We start from the raw sequence: 18,713 nt of genomic DNA, 5'->3' as shown, positions 1-18,713 counted from the left end.
ATTAACACTGACAAGGTTTGAGATAGATGTTTAGCTATTAGGCATAAAAGCAGTCATCTCCTGATCTTTCATTCTATTACAATAACCTTTCAATGTGCAGGAAAATGAGGCAGGACAAAAGTGCATATACTTAGTGTTTGCTTTATCAGGGCAAATCCATGAATTGTAGTCATTATTGATAGTAGACGTCAATGCATATGTAGGCAGTGTATGTATTAGACAGTACATATACAGGTTACAACAAGAAATAGAAACAACAAGGAATAAATAACTAAACTAATCAAGGTGAAACACAGAACAGGTGAACACAATAGGATAATCAACCTATCACAGGACAGGGGCAGAGACATGACCAAAAACAAAACAAAGACAAAAGTGCACACAGAATGCAGTACGATATCAAGCAGCACTCAGGGAGCTGGAAATTGTGAACTGTAGTGACAAGGAGAGTTTTTCAAACAAAGTTTATAAAGGGTGTTTTTTCATATTTTGTTACATGTAAATTTGCTTTATGTATTATTAAATATAAAATATTGAATAACTTAAATATCATAACCACATAAACCAGTAAATTATTGGTTTCCTGAATTAAAGTCCTATCCATAAATTTCAATACTTTGAAACTGTTGTTTTGCAGAAAAAATGGTCTACTTCAGAGAATTTTGTGTTAAACTTATGCAGTCTCTGTATATTTTAGCTGAAAGAATCACTCATTGCATGTTATTTATCTTTGCTCAATATAATGAAGGGCACCAATAATTCTTTTAGTTCTGTAGTTGACTGTACACATGTGTGGCAGGTGGGGGCGTGGTTTAGCAGGAGTCCTTATTTGTGTGGCACTGGGCTAGGAGGAGTCCTGTAGGAGGAGCCAGCAGGAGAGAACGCTGTTTCCCTGAGTCTGCGCATGCGGACATGTCATCCTCCAACAATTGGCCTTGGCCAGTGAGTCAGGTTGGTGGAACTGGACCCACTCCGACATTCCGCACCTGATGGATGAATTGTTCCAGTGCCACCCGCTCAAAGACCTTCTCCAGTTGGGTATGGTCCAGTCTCAGCCAGTGCTTGCAGGAATCGAGGAGTCTCTAGGCATTGTTAAACAGCTGATCCCCGTCCTCTAACGGCGTCAATTGGAATTGCCGACAATGTTCTTCAAGCAATAATCTGACCTGCTTGAGCACAGCTGTCCTCCCAGCCACGTAATCCAGCTGGCACTCTGATGGCAGACTACAGGCCACCAGCTTGGCTTCTCTCTTCAGGACAGCCTGAATGCACAGCCCCCACTCTCTCTCAGCCATCCACATGTCGAGGTGGTACCCTCAAACATCTCCAGGTATGCCTCGCCTTCATCCTTGGGTGTCATCCTGGCCAGACAGAAAAGCTTAAGGAGGAGCTCATGGGGAGGAAAAGGAAGATGTCCGCAGCCTAAGGATGGTAGTTCGGTCTGCAGCTTGCCCATCCACCACTTTAATCAGGATCTCTTGCTTCTGCTATTTCAGATTCACCAGCGTCTGATGCTGTTGGGCCTGCAACTTCCTTAGTGACTGGAGAACCTGGGCGAAAGGACTGGAATCCATGTCCATGTGACACCTTTCTTCAAGCTGGGGGAGATGACCATTTATTATTGTCTGTGCACTGCATGTTATCCAAAAGTCAAAACAAAATGAAACATAACAGAACTTTCCAGCTTTCCAGCAGCTTTGTTCAGTTCAGTTCAGCTCACATGACACACATACTCACATACACACACACCTCAGCCCCACTCACTGAGAGAGAGAAAGAAAACAGTCCATTAAATAACCATTCACGAAATAAGAATCAGGTGTGTCGCATTAATTTGCTTATTCCCCTGCACACCTGCTGCAGACTCCCGCTAAACCACACCCTCACAATATGTTTTCACATGGATGAGCTAATAACAGTCTGAGTTGCACCTTGGCATAATTTTGTTTGGTGGAACAGGTGTTTTCTCTAGAGTCAGTCTTAACTATGAGATACAGCAAACCAAATTCATTTATTCATCTTAAGTAACTACTTTATCTTGGTCAGGGTCGTGGTGGATCTGGAGCTTATCCCAGGAACTCTGGGTTCCATGCAGGACCTGGATGGACACACCCAGGTCGATCACAGGGCACTGTGCACATACACTCATTCACACCTAGAGACAATTTAACATAGCTAGTTCACATGCTGGCATGCTTTTTGGGAGGAGGGCGGAAACCGGAAAACCCAGCGAAATTCCACGTGAACACAGGAAGAAAATACACAAAAACTCCATAAAGACACTTTCCCGAGCTCATGATCAAATTGAGGACCCAGGAGCTGTAAGGCGGCAATGCTACCTGCTACACTCCCATGCTGCACGAAAAACAAATGAAACCTGTATATTTACCATGTAAGTCAAGAGGTAGCATTGGAGTGTGTGACAAATGCTCACAGGATGGCTAATAATTTGTGGGGGGTTTGAGTGTGCATTTGATTAAGAATTGAGACCAGAGATGAGCAACTGTCTCTCTTACTATATCCCATACACCATTGGCTCTCCTCCTCTAAATCTTCACTCCATTCTCTCTCAAGTCCCACTGGACTGCTATTCATGTGCTCTTTATAGCTACTACCATCCTCTTTCCCTCTGCCCTTCTATCAAGCACCACCAACAAAAGTGCTTCAATTTCTGCCCATCTAACTGATGAATGAATGTTTCAGACAAGCCCTCAGTCAATGTCGTCTTTCTTTCTTTTTTTCTTTTTTTTTCTCAAAAGGTGAAATGTTACTTTCCTGCACTTCTTTGTGTCCCCCTTTGCATCTTCCCCTCTTCCCCTTCTGTTCTGGTTTGCTTTATTATTCATTACATTTCCCCTTGGAGCAGATGAGAGGGAAGGCACAGAGTGAGCCGAGTTGCCGCTAGCCTTTAGTGTACCTGAGAAAAGTCACAAGGGGAGGGAAGACAGGGCTAGGCATGAGAAAATACAGAGAAGAGCAGAGAGAGAAGGGAAGATAACCAAAGAGAGAAAGTGTCAGGGCTTATGTAAGAAATGAAGAAAGAAGACACAGCCATGGACAAAAGATGACAAACAGCTTTTAGAATTAGACTCTGTAATAACACAAATGAGAAGCAGAAAATGTGAGATTTGAAGTGTTGACAAAAGATGTGAACACACAGAGAGAGAAAGAGAGAGAGAGAGAGAGAGAGAGAGAGGGCTGGTGCGGGCATGACAGGCACTCTGAGCCGGCCAATCCGAGAGCTAAGCTTCTGCAGTGGAAGAGTCAGCGAGGATTCTCCCTTGTGCTCACACACATACACGCACACACACTCGCAGTGCACAGTACGAAGAGATTCTCATTTGGGGAGTAGAGCAGCACAAGGGAAATGGTGCGAGAGGCAGGGAAACTGGAGTTGGACATTCAGCAGGAGAGGAAATGCTTTTCTGGAACCATCTCGTGAGGTATAGTATGACACACTCTATTTCAGTAGAGCTGCTAGTTGGTCTGAGAACACCTTTGGGATTTTGAGAGACTGTTGTTTTATTTTAGTAACTGTGTGCATGTGCAAGTAGGAGTGTCTGCAAAGAAGGATTGGATTAGTATATTTCATGAAGACAGATAGACATGCAGCAGTTTGGAGGAAAAAACAGGTATTTTGAGAGATATCAGGGTTAAATAGGGAAGATCGAATAAGTCAGGAACTGAAAAGGAAATAAAGTATAGCTGCGGTGAACCGAGAAGCGTGTCAGCAGATGAAATGAGGGTAGAAAGAACGTCAGACAATTTTATGTGATTTTCACAGATTGCATGTTCTATGTTGCATGAACGACATGCTTCTGTGGAGTTTCTGTGCTTTTTTGGACTGGTGTGTGTGTGTGTGTGTGTGTGTGTGTTTGATATGTGTATTTGTGTGTCCATGGCTGTGCTACTCTACTCTGATTTACGTGATAAGTCTGTTCTACTCAGTGTAGACAGGAAGCACAGAAGCAGCTTATTAGACTCCTTATGCTATTATCCAGGTTGAAACACACATTTGTGCTGGTGCATTTCACACACACACACACACAACACACACCCTTGCCAAGTATTTTATTCGTTCTTTTGTGCGCTCTTCCCATGATGGGAAGATTGAGTTCTGATCAAACATAAAGCAATAAAGCACAGGTGAATACTAAATGTTTATGTGATTAGACTGCTGTTAAGTGTGTGTGTGTGTGTGTGTGTGTTTGTGATTATTTTTCTGTCACTCAATAGCACTGCCAATATTTCCTCACTTTAACTCATGTCACATCTAAGATATTTATGCACCTCTCTTACTCACACACACACACAACACATAGACCTACACACAACACACACAAAGGGAGCGCTGTTTCCTGTGAAAAGCATGAAAGAGTAAATGTGATTTGATTCCAAGAACTGTTGATTGCGTGATCTCTGAAAGACGAGAGACTGCAAGAGAAATAGAGGTAACATGCTCTTGCTTTTCGGTCTTCAGTAAGTGAAAAACGATTGATCTGTCCTTCTTTACTTCCCTAGTTCCAAAATGATTCAGCTGAGACCAGGAAGAGCATTCAGTAATGCAATAGCTGGCAGTGAAGAGCATGTTTTTGGGGAGAGCACCATCAATGCCATACATAGCCCCCTCAGGCAACCAACACACAACTGGCCTATTTATATATAAGAATAAAAAGGCAAATTAGCATGTGAAAAAAATGCTAAATGATTTCTAATCAAACTGAGCATTTCATTCTCTTTCCTTAATCAGAGACTGAAGGTATACATAAAAAAAATCATATACGTGTAGTCATATTAGTTAGTCAAATGGTAACTCCACCCCTAACCCCAAGCACAACCTATGTAACTTTTTATGTAAAATACACATGCTAAACAGATAGATAGATAGATAGATAACATGGGACAAGTGGTATGAGTTTGTTCAATTTCATATGAATGAAGAAAATGTACAAATTCTAACCCCACCCCTATCCCCAAACACAACCTTTGTGTTGTTTCATTTAAAGTTCATACAAATGAAAGAAAGAAAAAGAAAGAGAAAGATGTGGTAGTGTTTTTTTTTTTTATTTTATTTTATATGGGTGATATCTTAGAAAACATAGCTGGCTAGCTAGCTCACAGTGATTTGCACATTCCTGTTAAAGGTGCATTCAGTGAAAATGGCCTCCCTTCTTCCTTTTCATCTTCATCTGACAAGCTTTCATATTTTAAGTCAGAAGTTATATTCATGAAAAATGTATCGTTTGCCATGTCCACTGATGACATCACCAAGTCTAATATAGTAACTACTGTAGTTTCAATGAGACTGGGAATTGGAATTGAATGTCATTGGAATGTGATTGAAAGCATTGAACAAGGTCTCTCAGCAATGCCTGGGGTGATTTTAACCTTTAACCCGCTGTTTACTCAGTAAACACAGTCCCCTAAAGCAGTAATGTACTGATGAATCATCAGAGTGGAAAAGCAAGTAAACATGGGCTCTTTACTGACAGATGATTAAACTGTTCTTATTAAATAAGAACAGTTCTCTATTCATAAAGTCTATAACACAGTGACTAAAGACCACCTTCCAAACTTCTATTCTTCTCTCTCTCTCTCACACACACACATACACCATAAAATTCTTTTGGTGAGGTGCAAATCAGATTTTTGATTAAAGACCTGACATTTAATCTTTAATACCACAGTATTATAATAGCTCACTACCAAGCAAGGGATATCACATTTAACCGTTTCTTTTTATATCAATACAGCATTGACGTCTATTATGACCCAGATAAAAGAGTGATCCAGGCACATACGTATTGAGCTTAATACATTTCATAATATACCTTTAAACTCTTTTTACAGTGAACTAAGATGTAATAATAGGCAGAAAATGTGTGTGAGAGAGAATAATGGAGCAACCATACTGTTTGAGTGACTAATAGTTTCAGAGTGCTCCAAACACCTGAATATGACTGTAATTTACTTTCTACTCTTACACATTAGATCTGAAAGGAAATAATGTCTCTCGTAATACATCAAGTCATCATATATGATCTGCATGATAGTATGCATGTCCATATATGCCAGATTACAAACTTTAAATAATTACAAGCAACCCATACTTATCCAGTATGAAACCATTTTACAGGGAAAAAAAATAAGGCGTTTCCTCATTCATGCACAAGAGAGCTAACAACACATACTGAGTTGTGTGTAAATCAGTAAAGCAAGTCCTGAGGTTGAACATCCAGAATAAATTTGCTAGATTGTTACAAGAATAAATAAGCAACACAAATTCACTGCTTATCTTTGCAATATCAGAAAACATTCTATACATTCATAGAAAAGAGAAGAAGATTAAATCTGGAACCCTTTGGTTTGTCCCTTGAGTGGAAGCCTTAAAGATTGTATACAGAATTCCACAAAAGAGATTTTCCTTTTCAGTTCTAAGTGGAAGCCATTTAGGAAGGTAGGAACACTTTGTCATAGCCCCCAGGAACTTCATTTCCCAGAATGCCCTGCTGAATAACACACCAGCCAACTCACTTAAGTTCACCAGCTAATCACACTCACCTGCACTTCATTTACTAATGATCTCATCAGCTTAAATACCTCTCAGTTTGGTTAAGTTATTCATTGCTAGATTTTGTTTGCGCTCTAGTTGCTGTTTCTAAATCTTTTTTTCAAATTTTGCTCTCTGCCGTTTGATTTTTGATGTTTTCTCTGTTTATTTTGCTCTTTAGATTACCCTTTTCTGCCAGTTTTGAATAACTTTCAGTTGTTTAGTTTTTGAACTCTGCCTGGTTATTTCACTTCAGTTTTTCCTGACATTTGGATTTTTTTTAAATAAAGTCTATTATCTAATTTATCCTGCAAACATCTTTGCCATCCTGCTCAAGTCTGACACCTTTAATTATTCAAAGATCTCTTTCTAATGAAAACCAATTAAGAACATAGAATCAACATGATTATTCTGATTAATCTCTGTGAGTATTATTATCTCAGCCTTATTGGCTCAAAATAAGCATTGAAAAAAATAGACAATTTTCCTTTATATTTATTTATTTTATAGCATATTTGTTTCTGATATCAGCCAAGTTAGTTTAGTCGGGGCTTTAGGTGCTGAAACGAACATTATTAGGAAGTGATGCTGAAATCAATTTGTTCACATTTCCAATGGGTTGGACTATTTCATAAGGGGAAAAAAGTCACTTCAGAGATAGATAGATAGATAGATAGATAAAATGGGACAAATGGTATGGTTTCGTTCAATTTCATATGAATGAAGAAAATATACAAATGCTAACCCCACCCCTAACCCCAAGCACAACCTTTGTATCTTTTCATTTAAAGTTCATACAAATTAAAGAAAGAAAGAAAGAATGATGTGGTATAAGGGTTTTTCAATTTTATATGGATGATGTCATAAAAAATGTATAAATGCTTACCATGCCTCTAACACCAAGTACAACTTTTGTACCTTTTCATTTGCAGATAATTGAATAAAGCCACACTCATAGCCTGTATCATAGCTAGCTCATAGTGATTTGTACATTTCTGTTAAAGGTGGATTCAATGAAATTGGCCTCCCTTCTTCCCTTTCATCTTCTCAAGACCTTTTAGGAAGACAGATATATGTCTGACAATGAGCATAAGAAGTGGTCTAACCATTACGTGCCTTTGGGTTATGCAATTATTTATGATTTTAAGCTCAGCCATTAATAGTAATTAGCCATTATCAGTGAGTTGCACTGTTGCTTTATAGTCCTACATAGCTTTATAGTTCTTTTTTTTTTGTATTGGTTGGTTGCTCGTTGTGGTCAACTGCCTGGCAGGGAATTGTTTTAATCAGTGGCTGTTGAAAGCCAGTGTCCTCATTCATTCATTTGACAAGATCACTGAAAAAATTGCTTTCAAGCATGCATGATGTGGGCAGAGAAGCTATTCAGCATGCTGTTAAAGGCTTCACCACAAAATACAGACCAAAAACAAGCATCACTTCTGGGTTCCTTATAGGCTGTGCTGTAGACTCCACCACAGTGCTGACTCATTCTGCACAGGTGATAGCATTTCTAGCACTGCAACCTGTTTAGAGTGTGTATTGATTGAACCTCAAGTCAAGAGACCTTCTTACTGTAAAATTTCAAGCAGGTAGGGAATATAGGAGAGATTTTGGAGCTGCAGATCTAATCTATATATTGTTAGTTCAGCAAGAATACTCCAAATGTTAAAGAAGATTTTTTTTATTGCAGTAAGATGCAAGAAAGAAAAACATAACAGTGGAAATGTGCATATGTTAAATCACAGAGAAATCAATGAAATTACACAGTGATTGTGAATGCGTGCAGGTTGTAGGCCCAAAAAAAGTCTCTGCAACCAGTGAGGAGAAACATTGCACTCAATGAGATTACAGCATTGCGCAGGAGGATAATTTGGCCCTTTAATTTAAGATAACATTTAATCCTTGTTAACATGAGCAATGTTATCTTCTTATGTCTCAAACCAGCTAATGCACAGATTAATGTGCAACATTTTTCACAGGCAGAATTTCAGAATCGCTCTGTTCTTCCAGGTTTAGTAGTCTAATAGTCTAACTTTTTTTGAAGTTTACACAGCAGAAATTAAGTTTAAGTTTTAAAAAAGTAAAGAATATCTCAAACCACACTTCAATTATCAGCCATATACAGATGACAACTTACATTTCCAGCTTCTATACTTTTACACTAAAATTTTAATATTGCAACTAAATAAATAAGTGCAATAAAGATGCATAATAATGCTGTGTATCATATTACATTATTTCTTTTGAAAGTCAGAGACTGACTTTCCTTGGAAGAGAGGATGCTTTGACTACAGCAGCATCTTGGAAGTTTTTCCATCTTGTTCATTATCCAATCCCACTAGCTCAGTTGGACTGGATAATAACGTGCAACCTGGAGCATCAAATGCACTCATACAGTGCCAGTGACTGTGGGAGGAATTGCTTCATGAGTGGGTGGGAATGGGGTTGAAAAAACACACACCTTTACACGCTACACCTCTTGTAAGGATCTCTACACCGCATACAAAGTGATGTCAATGTGACAAACTTCCATTAAGCATATATATATATATATATATATATATATATATATATATATATATATAATGCAGTAAACTGTTGGATTTATCTACTCTTACATATGTTCAGACTTACAAAGTCCATTTAACCTGCTTTCTTTACCATCTGCTTGCATTTTCTTACTGTCTGCCTCACAGTTTTTTTTGTTTTTTTTTAACTATCCTGTCTCATCAACATCTCCCCACATGAGAGACTAGAGAATGTTTTAGTCTACTATGAAACCCCTATGCTATTCAGCCATAATGTAGAGTTTACTATGATGCCGGAGTTGTATGTCGGTTGTTCTGAAGCCAAGGGCACTGTGATTAAAATATTAGCTTGCACATAAACAGAACTGCATCAATATTATTAATCTCTTCAGCTCCAGTGATTAACACAGGTAGAGTATTGTTTACTGTAAGATTCAGAATTATGTTTTCGCCATTAATGTAAGATTCAAACCCAAGCTATTCTAACATGAGTGATGTGATCTTTATATGTCTCCTACCAGCTAATGCAGCTGCAATGCAAGCTACAAGAGACATCATTCCAGCAACTGTTTGTTTTATCCTCCAACCCTGCTGATTATCATTATGCTATTACAGCACAACTGTGAAAATGATGCTTTTATTGATTCATCTGTTTTTGCATAAGCTTGAACTTGTCTCTTCATGGAAATGCCATTTATCACCAACTTCAACTAAAATTCCACTCTTCCCTTAGCCTTTACTATAGCCCGTAAGTGCAAAACCCATTAACAGACCAAAAAAGCCACCAAAAACAAACCAAAAAAACAAGCAAGTCAGAAAAAAACAACACAACTAAAAACACCACCACAGATGTGAAAACGGCAAACTCAAAAATACATCAACATTAACTGAAAATGGAAAGGGTAGGTTCATCACATACTCGTAGCTGATTGGCTACAGCATGTGTCAGGCTGAGAGAGCATGGAAAACCAGAGGATGTTTACAGTTAGAGAAATTTTAGTCTAACCAAGTCTAAACTAACCTACTGTTGGTTATTCAGAAGAAAAAATAATACTCCTCACTATAACAAGTAACAAACTGTTTCAGCTAGTCTAACCAGATAACAAACTGAAAAAGTGATATGGTGTGTCCAGACAGCACGAAGCATGTGATATTCAAGGACCTACTCTTTGATTTTTTTCTGTTTGTTATTGCGTTTTTTTTTTTTTTTTGGTTTTGTTTTTGCATTTTCTGATTTGCTGGTTTTGTTTTGTTAATGTGCTGCCCCTGTAAGCCTCTGTATAAGTACATTTCAACTGTCCAGCTTCTCATGGCCTATCACATGACTGCCTTGGGTGTAAACTTGATGTGAAAGTGTGATTAACATACTGCGTCAAACACGTGTATCAGCAGTAACTGTGATGCAAATGCTAATTAGTATTTTCAATGGGACTGGCTTGTTTCCACCCACCAGCTTTGCTCTTGCTCAAAGATTGGTTTCAAGCGGCTCATTCCTATGCATGATGAGTGTTGGTCTTATAAACTCTTCACTACACAGTTCACAGATGCCAGCTTCTGATCAGGGTCTTAAGCCAAGGAGTATAACACCAGCCTGTGTTTTGCTCCAACTGCAGTTTGAATCTCTTCTCTCTCAAGCACAAACCCCAGATGGGATCACAATCTACATAATGAACAATCTGAATTGTTTTTTTTTTTTCTCAAGCAGCAATTAAGAACTTTTATTTTTATTTATTCTCAGGGTTAACAGCTTGTTCCTCCACCAACAGCAGTGTGTGTTTATTCCAGCTCTCTGTGGTGCCACCAGACTTCTCTAATAATGACAAAGAAGAATTAAATCTAATTAGTAAGGAAAAGATAATCCAAGTAAAACATGACAACTCTCAGTTAGATGCATCACACAGTCCTGTAATAAACTGGCATGCCATCGAGGATGTATTTCTGCCTCATGCTCAGTGTTCCTGGGATAGGCTCTAGATGTATACTCACCAAGATAAAGTGGTTGCTGCAGATGAATGAATGAATCACTCACAGAGGCCAATTTCAAACTCATCTTTCATTATCATTGCCAAGGTCTTAGAAGAAAAGCATTTTATATTATTATATTACAAATTCATATAAACTATATGAGGCTTTGTTACTGTCCAACTTTACTGTGCCTGCAAAGCTGATAAGGCTGTATAGATGCATTTGAAGAGAAATGGCCAATAGTAGGATGAACCGAACTTGCAGTTTATTCGTATATCTAAAGAAGAGCCTGAATGTGTGGGGAGTTCGCCATCACCTAGAGGAGTACGGAAATAACCTCTACTGAAAAATGAGATGCAGAGATTCCATTTGCGAAGAAACTTTGTCCGGTGGAGCTCCCCCAGGGACCAGCTAGCCTGAGAGTGTCTGAGGAGAAAAATGTCTAGCATCAAAAATTCTTGGGCTTGAGGAATGTTTGTTACATTGTTGGAGTACTGGAAAGAATGCATAGTTTTCAAATAACATGGTCATCTACATGTGTAATTAACATTGTTTTATACTGGCATAAATAATAATTGGATAATAATTGGTTTTACACATGATCCTTTTTTTGCTTTATATGAATATTTGACACTATTGGCACAAGGTACCATTATATAAATATTTGTTTTTATACAGTAATTTTATACAATATTGTATGTAGCATTACTGACACTATAAATCATTATCCTGTATAAAAAATCATATGCTTAAATTAGATACATTTTAAAATTCTAAATATTAAATGCATATAGTATGCTAAGTCGTTAATAATTAATTTAATTATTTATTAATTGTGGCTATATGATATTTCTGTTACAAGGGACACCAAAGCACCTTGCAATAATTATTTTTTCCTTCCCTTTCATTTTTTTAAATCCTTTCTTCTACTTTTTGATCAGAAGCAGCCTTTGCACAGAGTAGAACTTGGCATGTGGTAATATTTGAGCAGCATGTATATCTGTATTTATGTGTGGTAGAAGATAACACAGGTATATGCTGAGGAATGTACAGGTTGCTGCTTCTGCCAGATCTGAAATCATTTCTAACATAATACTTTCTTTTTCTGTTTACCATGTGAACTGATGTACATGAGTGATTTATAAATACTAACCCTGTAGCTCCATGAAGTGTATTTCTCGTTACTTATGTTTATTGTAAATACTGTAAATTATATTTGGGTTTAAACAGCTCCTAATGTAGCTTAGTTTTCATAATGTAAACAAATTACTTTCAGTGTATTCATAACTTTGGTATAACTACATAAAATTATTTTATATTTTAATGGTTAATTTAATGAAAATGTTGAAAAAAGAAACACTTCACTGATGATAGAAAATAAGACATATTTATCTTTAGCGTGGATGGAAATATATATATATATACTACATAACTGAGAACTTCTGCTTGTTTGTTTGTATCTGGAGAAGTGTCCTGAGCAGGGGCAGTAGGACAGATGGCTGGCTGCTGGTGGATGAAAATCAGGTGGAACGGCTTAATAAAAATGGTGAGGTTTAGTTATGAGAAAAAGAATGATAGAGAGGTAAAGAGAGAGTGAAAGAGAAATTGACAGCCTCTCTCTATCGATTTTCTAGTCCTAGATAAGATGAGAAATGTGCCCTGGAGCGATCTATTCACACATTACCGACATAGTGACCCTCTTGACACACATATACACACATCCACACTCCGATTCACCCCTACCGCCAGCTTGATTCATCAAGATGAAATACGCTCGTACGCTCACACAAACACTTATTCCACTATTTCTCTTTAGCCTCTCTGCCTCAAGCCCTTAACAAAATGAGTCTATTATAAGGGAACTGGCCTGGTACCTACATACACCAACACCCTAGATACAGCTAAATTTAGGGTCAATTATGGCAACAGTATTTTGGGCTAAAAGTGGCCCATCTGTAGGCACATATTTAAGTTTTTTTGTTATTGTTGTTTTTTTGTTTTGTTTTTTACATCATTTGGAAACTGGGTCAGAAATGGTACAAACACCACCAGTGCTTGTGAGGCATTTGAATTGCATTAGTCCAACTATAAGTTCGGCTCCATGTCATGCCTGGGAAGTGGATACATATTGAGTTGTAACTGAGTTCTGGCATCCAGAATTGGATGAGCTTGTCGCTGTAATTCCACAGTGATATGTGGTCCAGATGAAGTGATAAGTGTGGGTCAGCAGTGGACCATGTTTAGAAATTTCAGTCACACATGCATGCCAGCAACAATTCCTTACATTTAGGCAGTGCTGGTTGATTGTGACTTTGGGTGGGAGGGTTAATATCTAATATCTATCAACAGCTTGATGACAAAGCTCACAGACACATAAAGACAGACAGGCAGCTTTTAATGTTTTTAAGCCCTGCTGGGCTGACTACTGAATCCTACGCTGAATACTACACATACATAACTTGTATAGAAAACTGTTGTACAAACATCTGTACTTTTAGATAATTTGTCCTTTGATTGGACAATGTGTGTATAGTCTATCTATTTTTAGTTTCTCCTTCAAAGGCATGGGAGAAAATGGATGATAGAGTAAATAATCCACCTCATTCCTGTTCATTACACCTGCAGCTGAATTTCAAATGCGCCCTCTCAATCACTGTTGATGATGTGTTACTGATGATCCAGTGACATGGGCTGAAACATAGCAGCTCAAATGAAAATCAAATCAGGGGGGCGTTTCACAGCTTGAGCCTCGTTTCTTCTTCTTGTCTGTTTTCTGCCTATATTCTTACGATCATTGGTGGTGCTATTAACCCTGGTAGCTCCTGGATTTTGGAATTTTATTCACAAATGGATGGTAGGATGCATCTAACACATATAGCGCAGTGAACACTTACACTGCCACAGACAGAAAGCAAGAATATTTCTATACTTTGACTGACTTTGGTCAATTCGATCATACTATTTTAATACAAAACCTGTTGTACAGGCTTTTCACAATGCAGCATAGTTGGACTTGAAGTTATAGGTTATGGAATACTGAAGATTGATGGGGTCATTCTATAAGTGTGAGAGAGAGAGAGAGAGAGAGAGAGAGAGAGAGATGAAGTCAGGTTTAAGAGTAAACAGATTTTGTCATAGTAAAAATTTCCCATAGAACAGTGCAGCAGATAAATGATATCCCACAGGCAGTGTTCTCCTGTGATGAGGATGTCAGGAGAATCTGTTTCCTTCTGGTTTCGCCATTTCTCAATCTTCAAACATCCTCTATCCTTCCTTACCTCTTTCCTTCCTTCCCTTTTTAATTAGTCCCCCCAAACACACATAGGATTACTATTAATACCACCAAATTCATAACAAGATCATTTGTTTACAAGGCACACAGCCCATGTCTTTCATTTCTAATCTAAACCAAATATTAGCAGTGTCTCTGATACATACAGAATTATAAGGCTGGTTTTTATATAGACTTGGAGCTTTTAATAAAATAGTGCACTAAAGACATGCACTCAGAGTACCAAAGCTTGACAGAGGAGGTAAAATAATAATAAATGAATATGGAAGGCACAGTGAGAGGAGAAATAGGTGGAAGAAGAATAGGCAGAAAATGAGGAGGGTAAAAAGCAAACTGAAAGCAAGGGAAGTCAAAATATGCTTTAAAAAAACCATATGTATTTGTTTATGCCTGTTTGAAAGTACAGAAGTTGTTAAGCCTACCTGCAGTCTCCTCAAAAATGCAGAAATAAATATAATACAGTACATAGCAAACGTAAGTAACAATAAGTAAGACTTATGGTATTGAATTACCTTTTGATCATGTACATTTGTGGCCATCTGGATTTACAGTATATGTATGTACACACCATTAGTGCAGTTCAACATGGAGTATTTTGTTTTGTTTCATTTGTTTCCGATCCTTCATATGTATTCAGCTATTTTAAGTCCAGTAGAAATAAATGTTGTTTAACAATCCACAAAATTAACCTTGCCTTAATTTAGTATATAAATTAATTTAGCATATAAATTATTGGGTAATAAACTGAGAAGGGAAACAAATCACCCTGAGCAAAATCTTAAGTAGCAACCAAGTTCCTCATAACCACATTTAACAAGACGTGGAGAAAGGAGATGAGAGAGTCAAGAAATCACTCGTGGAAGCAACTATAATGAATAATCTAATTAAAGCAGTTTTCCGCTTCTCAGTAGTGTGCAGAAATGAAAACTGTCATTTTTCTGCGTTTATTGCATCACTATTTCTGTCTGCTGGTTGTAGATGACCAAAAAATACACGACGCCTTTCACAGCAATTCTGTCCATGTGCAGTTGTCAGAAAATAAAAGATGTTCACCCAGAATCTGGCATGCATATATGTGGGTACTTGACTGTATTTGAAATTCATCTTTCTCTCTGACTCTTTCTTTCTGTCTCTGTCTCTCTCACTGTGTGTGTGTGTGTGTGTGTATGTGGGTGGGAGCAAGCACCTGTTTGTGCATATTTCACAGTGGAGGCTGAGAGACGTTTGGCAGTTAGTCTACATTAGCTACAATAAACATACTGTGGAAAAATGTGAGACTTTTCTCACCTCTCTGTGTCAAACCCCACCTCAGTGGTTACGTCTCACTTCTGTGTGTGTTTCTACTTCTGTTCAGTCTCCTTTAACAACTCTGCTTCATGTTACCAGTTTATTTTATCTACAATATTATCTGAATAGAATCTCCACCTCCATGCTGTACCTATCCAATTAACTATTTGTATATCTATCCAACCATCTTGTGTACCAGTATTTATCAATACATTTTAATGTGCACGTGCCTTTGTACTCCTTTTCTCTAGTTCTAACATGTTCAAGATCTCAAGATCTCATACCTCCCGTATATTACATTCTCATTCCCTCTCATTCTCCCTTTCTCTATGTTTTTCCTCTAGCTAGGATTTGGTCATCATTCACTCTGCTATCATCATGTGTCATCTGACACACACACACACACAAATGTATCTCTACCTTTCAACTTTGCTAGTAGGCAAATAGCATCCTCCACTGATATGGTTCTTTGAACCTCCATTTCCTAAAACTTGCTGTCTCATGTTGATCATAGCTGAGAGGCAGGTGCCAGGGAAACAGAGAAGTTTGGGTGTTGGGGGGGATGAAAAGGGTAGGTATGATGAGGTGTTTTAATTACAATCAGACCAACAGCCTACTGAATGAAAAGCTGCCAGTTTCCCACACACTTCAAACTGCCAAAATCCAATCCAAGCATCATTGAATAACATGGTTCATTTTTTTTCAGCAATGTCATAAATTAAATCTGAAGAAAGTGTTTTTTTTCTTTCAATTTTGCTAATGCATCTCTGAAAGTTTAACTTTTACTTTCCTTCTCTCTCTGCATAACTGCCTCTATATTCTCTCTACACCTTCTCATTATTTTCTTCCACTTTCACTCAAATGATTTTTTCCCCCCTTTATACTTTATCAACTTAACAATCTAATAAAAAAAGTAATACTTGAATGAATGTGGACTGTGGTTGGATTTTGTTTGATTTCAGACAAAGGTATGGACAGTAACTCTACTTCTAACACTATCCTTTGTACCTTTTAAACCTTTTTTTCTTCCAAATTAAGTATTACAATTGTCATCACATTTGTATATACACAAATAACATTTTATATTTGAAAGATCAATATTCTATTTGTTAGGTTTTTAAAAAAAATTATGTCCATAATTCATCACCTCAAATTGGCATATCCTGGTATACTGGATGAAAAAAAAAAAAAAACAGCTGCACTGGTAACTGTGTTAAACGTTTGTCTTTATACTGCAAATCTGTATGGACATTTGAATGCACTTTGAAGTAACCACCCAGCTTCTAGCAATTGAATTCATTCAGCTTTAATCAAGATCAAATGCTTGTGTTCAGGAAGGTATAAACTGAAAAGGGAACTTTAATAGGTATGTTTTTTTAAATAAAGCTTGAAGTTTTCCTTGAACATTACAAATGCACTTTCAATAAAGCTTTGTTGTACAAGCATGTGACAATCTAGATTCCCAGAGCAAAACATATCCATAAATCATCCTTAAGTACTGTCTGTAGTATGGGTTGGGCAAATGTTTGTGTGTATTCTCAGTGTTTGTGTGTATTCTCAGTGTCACAGGCATCTGTTTGTGGACATACCGTGAGTTTATATCCATGAATATGGGTATCAGTATTGTGTGCAATATCCTTCTTGTGACACTAGACAGCTAACTTCATTTAAAGCTCATAATTATTCATTTTTTCCTTCTCTAGGTATCTCAAGATGGCCTGTATTTCTGCACAACTTTGCTAAAACCTTTCTAAACCCAATACCAATTGTTTCCAGAAAGCAAAAGCCCTCTGAGTCTATTATTTAAATGCATTTGTACAGCCGTGCTGCTATGGACGACTGAAACATGAGCATCATAAAAGCTTTCTGGACCTCTGACTCTGGCCCTTCTCTCTTCTTGGATCTCATCTCTCTAATATAGCACCAAAGGAGGGTTACAGCTGTGAGGGTTACAGAGCTGGCTGTAGGGGGTGGATGAAAAAGAAGCTCATGAAGCAGAAGATAGCCCATATCCATAGGAATATACTTGCTTCTGGAATATCTCAATCATTTGGAATATTGTGATACTTTGGGAAAACACATTATTTTGGAATACTGGAAATATTGTTATTACTCACCATCATGAAGGTGAGTCCAACTTCCTGTCTGTGTCCTGTGCTTCTCTGTCTCTGCTTCCTGGAGAGAGGCTATGGGGCAAGTCACCACGGACAGGCCAGGATGATCTCCAGGAATCACAATCTGACTCACAGTCACAACCATACAAAAGATGGGGAGACAGAAGTCCACCACAGACCAAAGCGGGGATGGATATGGAACCAGTTCTTTGTACTGGAGGAGCACATTGGACCAGATGCACAGTACGTAGGAAAGGTAGGCAATGCACCTTAATTATATATCTTATGCTCCATAAAGATTCCTCTTGCAGATCTAAAATAGCGTATACTCTAAATGTGTTAGAATAATGTAAAACAACGCATAATCCTATATGATAGAACAAAAATCAACAAGCTTTATTCATGATTAGTCACTACTGAAGTCAGATGCTTTTGTCCAAAACATACTTCCAGTGACTCTGTTTAGAGGAAGAACATGATTAATTTGTTTCTCGTTTCTGAAATACTGACACACACAATTATTAAGGCTGTAGTGAATTCAAGCCTTTTACACAGAATGAATCTGTAGCATTCATTTTCTTTTCCTGCCCATATTTCTTGTTTATGTAACAGTTGGCCATGATCGATGAGTCTTACATATCCAATTAGTTTAGTGCAGCACAACTGTGGCACAATAAGCTCAGAAGGGTTGAGGGAATGTTGACAGCTATAAATTTTTGGATGTACATCAGCTGTCTGTGTTTGCTTCTCAGACTTGTTAAGCTTGTATAACATGGCTCCCTCACCTATGCCAACTGGTAAACATGTCTGTAAATTCATTAGCATATTAATACGCTGAACTTGTTCCAGTGGAAATTCAAATCCCTGGTCAAGTGCTTATGTTAACTGTTTGAGCATGGAGTTAATTCAGTCAGTTGGAACAGGTCCAAATATATACATATTTTCTAAATACAAATAAAATTATGGTTATTCTTAAT

The 18,713-nt window shown here is 37.7% G+C and overlaps 1 protein-coding gene across 1 annotated transcript in view; it reads left to right on the top strand.

Annotated features, from left to right (window-relative positions):
- Nucleotides 1–3,300: 3,300 nt before the first annotated feature.
- LOC113527780 (cadherin-18) overlaps nt 3,301–18,713 on the top strand; it is an 89,788-nt gene continuing 74,375 nt past the window's right edge. The window contains exons 1-2 of the mRNA XM_026915916.3: nt 3,301–3,443; nt 17,326–17,992. Coding sequence (XP_026771717.3) covers nt 17,744–17,992 — 249 coding nt within the window. The 5' untranslated portion in view covers nt 3,301–3,443; nt 17,326–17,743. The remainder of the gene's footprint in view (nt 3,444–17,325; nt 17,993–18,713) is intronic.

Source organism: Pangasianodon hypophthalmus, chromosome 12 (assembly GCF_027358585.1).
Source record: "Pangasianodon hypophthalmus isolate fPanHyp1 chromosome 12, fPanHyp1.pri, whole genome shotgun sequence".
Lineage (NCBI taxonomy): Eukaryota > Metazoa > Chordata > Actinopteri > Siluriformes > Pangasiidae > Pangasianodon > Pangasianodon hypophthalmus.
The sequence above is the reverse complement of the archived record's forward strand: the minus strand, read 5'-3'. Positions and strand labels throughout refer to the sequence as shown.